Consider the following 10516-nt stretch of genomic DNA (forward strand, 5'->3'; position numbering starts at 1 on the left):
TTAGTTGCATGGCGTTGCATGTGTATAAGTTCCATTTTATGAAACTCGTTTGTCGTTTGTAGTACCTTTCATTTGATCCCTATATGTGTATGGGATATTTGATTATGGATGGAGTGGTGTGCACCTCATTATATATATATATATATATATATATATATAATGTATCATTAGTTTCAACCTTATGGTATGTATGTGATTACAATATTAATATCTCATGTGCAAGTAGCATATCAAACAGGTCTTAATATTATATTAAGATATCAACTGATTTACTTTATGCAATTGTGATAGCTTGGGTCAATTCCACATTAAATGGCAATTAAGTGATTTGATGGAATAGGTATCGAGATTAGTCTCTACATCATTACTCTACGTTTCTCCTTATTTTCTTTATATTAGCAACATCAACAACAAGCAAGTTCTATAAAAAAAAAACAACAAGCAAGAGAGCACTCATTATCAATGGAACCAACAAGATGCAACGACTTTGTGTTGATCCCTGGCCATTCAAAAGACAACGGAATGCAAGTTTTCCTTCTTAATAATATTTATTAGTATGTCTTTATGTGTTACATTTTTATATGTTCATGTACATAAGTAATAAAGGTTGTGGTGTTTATGTAGGGATGGTGACAAAAACTCCTCAAAGATGGGCGAGAGGATTTGTTCATCAACCATTCCAAGGGTTGGACAAGATGTAGATCACGACTCATTTAAACCTGATGTAAGCTCCAAAGAAGTCACGTTAGCTGATGTGTTGGATGCCGTGGAGGTAAACATTTTTGAAACCAACATGCTTTTAAAATATAAGTATATAACTATATAAGAGTTGTAATATTCATACAACTCTGTAATGTGGAAATGCACTACTGGTGCTGAGTAATAAAATCCATTGCTTATAAAAAAAGAGATATAAGAGTTATGTTGAAACGTTTTATGTTGAACTTTTGTGTTATATAACTACTGATATGGTTCAACCATTGCGTATGATGCAGAAACTAAGTTTCAGGATAGATATTCTGGAGATTTCTCACAACGACATGATGACCAAACTTGTGTTCAATCAAAAAGAGATACTAAAAAAAGTAGGTGGGGAAATGCGTAGCCCAAGGTTCAAAGACAAAGTTGTCCATGCTAGCTCTGGATATTCCCCTGATGCAGAAGATGATGGAAATGATCGGGGCAAAGAAAAGATGATGGACAGAGGGATGGAGAAGCTGAAGAACTTTGGTACAATAAACATATCTGACTACGACTCCGAGGAAAGAATGAATGCTAAAAAAAGAACAGTCTCCCATAACAACTACGTACGTACCGATACTGTTTGCAAACGGCAAAACACAAGCTATGGGAAACTTCCATACATTGATGCCGATTCAAACAGGGGTGGGAAAGAAGTTGCAGACAACACCAACAAGCCATTCAGTAGTGATTATAGCCGAAGGTTTAATGCAAAGGTGACATGCCTTCCACTCATATATTTGCATGGTTTTACGTTAATGTTGTTTAAACTTTAAACACTTGATTTACCATGTTATTCAAATTATTTGTTCTAATATTTATTTCAATAAGCAAGGAGCTGATGACGACATCAACAACTCCCAAGGGTCGAAAGCTCTCATTCACACCATCACCAGGAGAGGGGTCGAGGCCTACAGGTAATGCTATTGGCAACTTGCAGAGAAAAGCTGCAACCACTCCCAGATCACTCGGTGTCAAACGACAATCTCCGGGCGGTAGAGCTAAAAAAGCTATTGCTATTGGGAGGACTAATGCATTCAGAAACAGTACTGGTTTAATGGTCCCGAAGGTAATCAAAATTCATTAAGCAGTACTTATGAAAGAACAATGTTTATGTCGATTGTGTATGATATTCTTAACAAGTCCTATATTAAGCAGCATTTCAGATGCGCGGTTAAGACCTCCCCTGATATGAAACTGGATCAAACGGAAATCAGGGTGTGTGCGTATGTCTTCCAAGAAGACTTTGACTCATCGTACGTGGACATGAATTTTATTACCTTATTATGAAATCTCTTTAACAATGACTAACAACCGTTGTTGTATTTCAGTGATACAATATTCAGGGTTGGTAGGACAGCGTACACCAGAGCTGATTTTGAGTGTATGTGTCCAGGAATGTTGGTTTCAAGTGAGGTACATTTCTAACCTATACACATACCCATCATTTTACGTATTATGTTTGTTGGCTAACTGGTTACTGGTGTAAATGAATTCCAACCTTGGAACAGATTATACTGATGATGGCGTTGAAGGTGATGTGGTCACAACACCAAAACGTATGCAAAAATTTATGGTGCCTGCCTCCGTCGTTCGCGATAATTACCATAAACTCCAAATTATTCATGATGCTTATTTTACATGAGTCTTTACTAATAAGTGATAATCACATGCTAATGTATTAAACTATCTGTTGGTTGTAGGAAGATGTTGTTAAAAATAATGGTCATGAGGAATTACACATGTTTTACAAAGATGACTGGGCTGTTCGTTTTGATCACCTGAGATTGGTAGAATGTTTCATTTAATTGTCTCTAATCGTTAGATGTTGTATGCACTGCCTCCTTTTTTACATAAGCCAATTAACGGATTTGTTCAACAATTTGATATACGTTATAGATTTATGTCCCAGTAGAAGACCAGCGTGGACACTGGTACCTCATGGTCATTTCATTAGATGATCGCAAGATCTATCATTTGGACTCGCACCTGACCGAGGACGTGGTCGCAGAAAGAAGGTCCACCATCAGAAACATCGTGAGTATAAGTGAATTTTATTATCACATGTTTGAGAAAAGAAGCTATAATAAGCTATATCTTCTTAATTTATCAGGGAGCTGCGCTAAATAAGCTGGTGGAAACGGTGTATGAAAGTTCATTCTCACTCCACGTGATGACGGACTTTGAATACTGGAATATTGTGGAGGCAAGGGGGATCCCAAACTGTGGAACCAGGTATCAAATTTCTTCCAATCGACAATCACTTTCCATATACAATTGGTCAAACTGAACCCGTTGTGTTGTATTGGCAGTGACAGCTCTGCACTATGGGTGGTAGAGTGGATGAACATGCAGAACAACTTCACAAGCAACACTCTTGGTGTGGTATGATTATATGGCAATTCTGATGTGTTGTGTTTACAATAAATTATCACCATTTAACCCCAAAAATAATCTTTGTTAACTATTTCACATTTCACTTCCAGATGAATGAGATTGTCACAAGGATGGCCGTAACTATGCGTTTGCTTATGGGAAACCATAACGACTGCAACAACGAGCTCATTCGGAAGTCGAAGGAATACTGGAAAGTTATGACAACCGCGACTTAGACAATGAGAATGTGCGGTGGCCATTTGTTTGGATATTTGGATGGCTGCGTGGACCATGTTTTGTTGATTGAAACTACTACTATGATTGTCTATAATATAGTTTTAGGATAATTTGCTTGCTGCTTTATGCAGTTTTGTGTAATTTGGACCGCCCTTTGCTGCTTTCTGTTGCTTACATTGTTATGTGCTAGTTGTTGTGTCCTTGGGTGTGGATATATTGATGATGGCAAATAACAACAACGCATTATGTGAAGTAATTGGCAGTGGATTGAACTGTAGGCTGCAGCGAATGCTGTTGAAGGAGCGGTTTGAATGGTTGCACCTAAGGCTTCTGTGCTTGCACCAAAGCATTTGAAAAATTATGCTATTTATTTTTGCATTTTCATATTGCACCAAAGGTACCAAAGTTTTGAAATAGTACAGGTAAGCAATCCTATTTATTTGTACTGCTTTAGAAATTTTGGTGCTGTTCTATTTTAATTTAATTTGGCTGGTTTCATAATCAAAATTGTGCATTGTATTTTTATCACAAATAATACAGTATGAATTTACTCTATCTAAGTAATATTTAGAACATTGTTGATTAATTTATGAAATATATTATGTTGAATTAGGGAAATTACAATACAACAATAGATGAATTTCAATGTGCTTTAGGATAAAATTACAGCAATTCACTTCTTCAGTTACATCAACTTCCAGCCTTGGATATATTAAAACTAACAAGACACAATGTCTGTTACAATAAGCATACCAAATGCCTATTACAAAACAAATCCCACATTTGCAACACAGCACCCAAAATTACAAAATCAGTATAACTGCCAATTATATTATCCAATACAATAAACTACGAATACCACCTCTTACTTCACCACATTCCCATTCTTAACCCATTCTTAACAGAAACAGACGCCTTCCTTGCCAAACAAGCAGCATAACATCATTTTGACATTGCTTCATCACTTCACTGAATTTTAAACTGAAAATCCATAGTCATTACTTAACCTTACAGATGCTGATTGTAAAGAACTATCTGCAGGAGGCTCTCCATCTGCTCCAAGAGTAGGGCAGCATCTTCTGTTGTGACCAGCTGCACCGCATATCCCACACGTCTGTGTCCGCCTGGATCTCTCTGATGTACCAACAGTACCTGGTCCACAACCCTTGCTTCTTGAACATGAAGGGTTAAGTATATTCACCAACTCCTCTTCAACATGTATGTTATCTGGAACATCTTCATTGTTGTACTTCGATTTAAGCCTACAAAGTTCATTAGTCAGATATTCTAAATATTTTTTGTAATCATCAACATCCATATATGACAAGTCAGCGACCTCCTTACTAAGATTCACCAAAGTAGCGTGTCTAGCAACCAAATGTGAATCCCAGTAGTGGGAACCATCTTCATAACTTCCACTAATAGACTCCTTCGCATATAATGACCAACGATTCAGCACAAGATTCTCAGGAAATTCTACAATATTAAGATAAACCATCACAGCAACAATGTGCTCACAAGGAATCCCAATGGATTCCATTCTAAGACACGAGCATCTGAAATCGTTATTCGATGGACAGTGGGAAACACGCCATCCATGCCCTTCGTCTCTGTATTTTGTCACCGCATAAATGGTAACTGATGCCATATCTTGAATATCTAATACAGATGTTAAGGTTACCTTTTTCATAACAGATCGTACCATTTCAAATATCTCTTTTGTCCAGTGCTTTGATGCTGACCTCTCAAGCGCCCTAAGATTGGTATGCAACACTGCCTGTCCATATTGGGATTCAAAATCAGCTTGAACCTCTCTAAATCGAAAATATGCCACACACCTATGGAACTGCTTAACAAAATCAGTCATATTCATCCTCGAGTGTACAAACTGTCCCATATGACTATGAAATGCTTCGCACCGCGATGTCGTTCTTATTCCTGCAAAGAAATTTCCCCTAATATGAGCTGTTGCCCACATCTTCCTTTTCTGGTACAATTCATTGATCCAATTATTATCTTCTAACCCAAACCTATCTAACATTTCATTCCACAGACTCTCAAATTTCCAAACATCGTGATCACCAAGCATTAATTTTTTGAAAACAGGGATTAAATTGGGATTGCTAATGTTGGAAATTGCATTTCGTAGGAGATGCCATGCACATAACCTATGGTAACTGTTGGGAAAGACTTTCCTGATTGCATTTCTCATAGCAACATCACCGTCCGTTATTACAGATAAAGGTGTCTTACCTTTCATTGCAACCAAAAACTGCTCCAGCAACCATACATATGTCCCTTCAACCTCATTTGAAACTATGGCAGTAGCAAATATAATCGTCTGGTTATGGTGATTAACACCAGAAAAAACAACAAATGAGCACCTGTACTTATTTTTCTTGTAGGTAGCATCAAAAGCAAGCACATCACCAAACAGTTCATAATTCTTTTGACTCTCACCGTCGCTCCAAAATAGGTTTTGCAACGTTCCATCCGCACCCACCGTGTGTGCAACAAGCATCAATGGATCTATTACACGAAGATCAATAAGATACCTGACAGCACCTTTAGCATCAGAAGACATCTCTTTCCTTTGTCTTGCAATTTGATTATGTACATCCTTCTTCAAAAATCCTACCTTATCATACCCCCCGGCAGCATTAGCGAATGAACCAATCATTTGAGTTACTTTGATTCCGGCATTCCCAAAATTCTTAATTTGCATCTTATCTGACTTACTAAGCTTCCTATTACCTGCCAACAGCCTGCAGTGCTTCTCCTTTAACATTGCATGATTGTGCTCAAAGGTAAAAACTGTGACATACCAACGGTGTGAAATTATATCAATATGAACCCGAAATTTTGCTTCACATCCACACCGGGTTTCGTGCCTCGGACCACGTTTGCGATTATCTACTTTGTTTTGCCTAAATCCTGCAAGGTTACAAAGAAATGTTTGTTGAGTAACATCTCCACTCTTTTTTTTAATAACTTGACCTTTACGGACTGCAAAACTGTTCATCTTTGCAAACCAACAGTACCATGTGTAAGCTATTTCCAGACTTCCAAATTGCAGCTTCGAAACATCATCACATTGCAAGTTAAACATGTCCATATTTGCAATGTCGTCAAACTCGTCAACAACAAATGATTCGTCTGGAAGTTGATCTGAAGATATCGATTCATTCAATCTGTCCGAACCCCATTCCGATCCTTCCCCAGAAATTCCACCGCCGTTTGAATCTGTATTCCAATATTCGTGTCCACTAACATAACCGGAACCTATCTCGTCATCATAATCATCACCATCTAATTCGCCATCATCATCTCCATCTTCATCATCGTATTCACATCCGTAAAATTCATTATCTTCTTCCGCATCTTCATCATAGTATTCAACTTCTTCAAACTCAGAATCTTCATCAACAACTCTGTTGTCATATTCAACATTATCCAAGCATCCATCACTAACAAAATCCAGTTCACCGTCATCGTTAACACGACCATTCTCATGAAAAATCCCATCGTGTGCTTCCTAAAAAAATATAAATAACTAAATAGTAAATCAACCATCAATTAGGGTTACAACCACAAGATAAGATTGTTTGAAAATTGACTTACAGAGTTAACTTGCATTACTCCATGGCCAATAACGTCACCACCATCCATCTTTAACTCAATATCTGTTACTTTTACTAAGCACAAAAACTTGCTTCAGACACAAATCGTTAATGGAAGAGGATCGAAAATGGAAGAAATGAAGAAGAAATCAGAAGGGAGCGCAAAAGAAGAAATCAGAAGGGAGCGCAAAAAGAAGAAATCAGAAGGGAGCACAAAAGAAAATGAAGAAGAAAATGGTTTCAGAAAAATAAAACGCAGAAGAGTAATGACTGCAGAAAAAGAAATGAAGAAGGACAATGGAAGAAGGACACAGTGGAAGAAGGACGGTGAAGAAAGGTGTGTTGTACGTTTGCAAAAGGTGTAAGGGATGGTGGTGATATGGTGTGTGTTAGTGAAGTGAGTGACCATTAGGGACAGCTAATCTAACGGCTCTTGTTCATTTGAAAAAAAAAAAAAAGGAAAAAATGGTCTCTCACGGTGAGAGACCTATCCACCTTGCGCACCTTAGACGGCGCCTTTGTTTCCGCGCTAAACTGAAAGGAAACTGAAAAAAACACACTTTGAGACATAAAAAGAACAGTAACCCTATGTTTTGTTTAAAAAGCAAAAGTGTTTTTCATAAATATATTTTTTCTAATATACATATTAAAGACATCTTTGATTTTTTTGGTTTACGTAAAAACATATATTTTATATAGTTTATTTATATATTAAAAAATAAATACACCTATACACATAGTTATGATTTTATATTAATTTATATGTATTAAAATATTTATTTATAATTCAATATTTTGCTTATGTTAAACAAGGATATTAATGTCGTTTATTAAATGCATAATTTTTTAAATTATTTATTCATCTCTGTCTCCTTTCACTTTCATTTATACCAAACAATTAAAAGAATCATCTTATTTTTTTGGTTTAATTGCAACTTTATTCCCTCTATTTTGTCTTTTTCTTGATTTTGATCCCTCTATTTTAAAAATCATTATTTTAGTCCTTTTTTAAGTTTTCTGTGCAATTTTCGTCCCCCTATTTTGCTTTTTTCTGCAAAATTAGTCCCTATTCCTATCTCTTTTTCAATAGAAAACTCAAATGGGGGACCAAAATCGTAATTTTAAAAATGGGGGACTAAAATCGAGAAAAAGACAAAATAGGAGAACCAAAGTTGCAATTAAGCCAATTTTTTTTTTCTTTCATTCCTACAACTTTTTTTCCTTTCACTTTCTTTTCTTTTCAATTTATCTTCTAATTCAAACAAAAAGTAAAGCTTCACACTAGCAGATCACTACATACAAAATAATTTTTAACCCAGCTTAGAATAAGTTTTTAATAATAATATTATATTTTTCTTTTTAAATCGATACAAGTTGAATTAAATTAAGTTATTTTTTAAATTTCTTTGAAATGGTCCTGCATGAGAGTCTTATCTTATACGGTTATATATTATACAGTACTAATAGAGAATATATAACTCATGTCACGATGTTATAAGACAAGTGCACAAGTGGTTCACTACATAAATAATACCGAATAATTATATTATGCCAAATGATATTTTGACACCATAAACTTACACTTACACTCAATTATTATTCACAAATTCGTAAACAGTATTTTAATTATTACTTTAATATTTTAATATATTTTTCTATGTTTTTTTTAATTATTTTGGTTAATAAAATATTAAAATGTGGTTAATAAAGTTTTAAATTTGGTTAATATGTATTCTGACATAAAAAAGTTAATATATATACCATTCAGATTTTGGTTAATAGTTTGTATAAAGTTGGTTAATACAGTTCATAACTTGGTTAATGAATTTTCAAACATAAAAAATATTAAATAGTAAAATAAAGTGGGTGAATAGAGTATAAAAATTGGTTAATACATTTATAATTTAGTGTCAGAACATGGTTATAATACTATGTATTTTATTGGTTAATGAAATACTGAAAATGGTTAATGATAAGTAAAATAATTGGTTAATGACATATATTTTCGTGGTTAATACAATTGTGAAGTTGGTTAATGACGCCACCATATATTTGTGTTATAAAGTAAATTTTAAAAATAAATATTTTTAAAAAATAAAATAAATATTTTTTAAAAATAATAGTATTTTAATAAAAATATATTGTTCACCGTATAAATACGGTGAATAGTGTATACGGTGTAGGTGTTTAGATGTTTGGTGTATGGTGTCAAGGTAGTAATGCTCTTAATTAAGACTTCCAATTTCATAGCCAATTCTCTCATTGCCTTGTTGAAATTGGATTTTCACTGCATAAATCATATATTTAGAGAATTTCTTTATTGACCTCCTATCTTCTTGGTCACCCTCGCTGAAATCCCGTAATTGTCCCTTTACTTCGGAAATGCATTTCTGAAGTTGAAAAAAAGACTGATTTCATAGATGCATTTTCGAAATCACCTTTTTTTTACGTAAAAAAAATATTTCGGAAATACATTTCCGAAAACAACATTTCGAAAATGCACTTCCGAAATAATGCGCGTTTTGCTGTTTAAACAAAACAGCCTCCCCCCAGTTCCATTTTACCTTAAAACTCAAAAAATTTCAAAAACCTTCCCATTTGTTGTTCCTACTACACGAACTTGCTCTACAAAGTTGCTCTACAACCTTCAAAGACTACTCAAAGGCTACATTCAAAGCTTCAAATTTGTAAGTTCTCACAAACTTAAATTGTAGCATTGAAATTCAAATTAGGGTTGTTAGAAATTAGGAGAATGATATAGGGTTAAGTTACTATTAGTCACTTAGGTTGTTTAGATAGGAAAAATATGATTTTGAAGTATTTAGGGGAAGAAATGGGTTTTCTGCAAAAATGGAGCCGCAAGTGTTTTCGGAAGTGCATTTTCGAAAACACCTCCCTGACCAGTTTCGGAAATGCACTTCCGAAGTTGACCCAGAAAGTTTTTTTTATTTTCTTGATTGTTTCGCCTTCTAACCTGTTTGCTTATGAATTTCAATTGTTTCAGGAAAATGGCAGGCAACCCAGCTAGAATTAGACAGGGGAGAGAGACACAGACAGCGTTGGCTAGACGCGAGCGGGCGGCGCAGTTGGCATCGACGTGGAAACGGGGTAGAGTGCGAGTACCCGTACAAATGGACGAGGCTGGTTCCTCGTCTGGATTGAGGAGTCGGCTAACTCGGGTATCTTCTTCCCGTCAGGAGGAGGTACGGGAGGAGGAGGAGGTGAGATACCAGGAGGCAGAGGAGGAGATACCTGATACTGATCCTCCACACGGGGAGGAGGAGGAGGGCTACCCGGGAGGGCCTAGGGACACTTCCGTACTGATTTCCTACCACGAGCACGTTGCTCGACGTGTCTGGGAGGGAGAGGTATTTTTTATAATTTAACCGTTTTTTATTTAGCTTTTTATTTCACAATTTCTTCACGGTCTAATTAACAATGTTTTTTGTTTTTGTTTTTGTTGTAACAGGAAAGGCCGACCCTAAAAAGGGTGAACCACACGTGGAAGATTTTTGTTCTCTTTAAACCAGAGGTGCAGTGGT

At 35.6% G+C, this 10516-nt stretch overlaps 1 protein-coding gene across 1 annotated transcript; it reads right to left on the reverse strand.

Moving 5' to 3' along the window:
* Window positions 1-4330: 4330 nt before the first annotated feature.
* LOC131632526 (protein FAR1-RELATED SEQUENCE 5-like) lies at window positions 4331-7023 on the reverse strand. The gene is made up of 2 exons (XM_058903270.1): window positions 6976-7023; window positions 4331-6889 (listed from the first exon to the last, which is right to left on the reverse strand). Exons 1-2 carry the CDS (start codon window positions 7021-7023, stop codon window positions 4331-4333), a joined length of 2607 nt encoding a protein of 868 aa, XP_058759253.1.
* Window positions 7024-10516: the final 3493 nt, after the last annotated feature.

This window comes from Vicia villosa, unplaced genomic scaffold, assembly GCF_029867415.1.
Source record: "Vicia villosa cultivar HV-30 ecotype Madison, WI unplaced genomic scaffold, Vvil1.0 ctg.000955F_1_1_3, whole genome shotgun sequence".
NCBI lineage: Eukaryota > Viridiplantae > Streptophyta > Magnoliopsida > Fabales > Fabaceae > Vicia > Vicia villosa.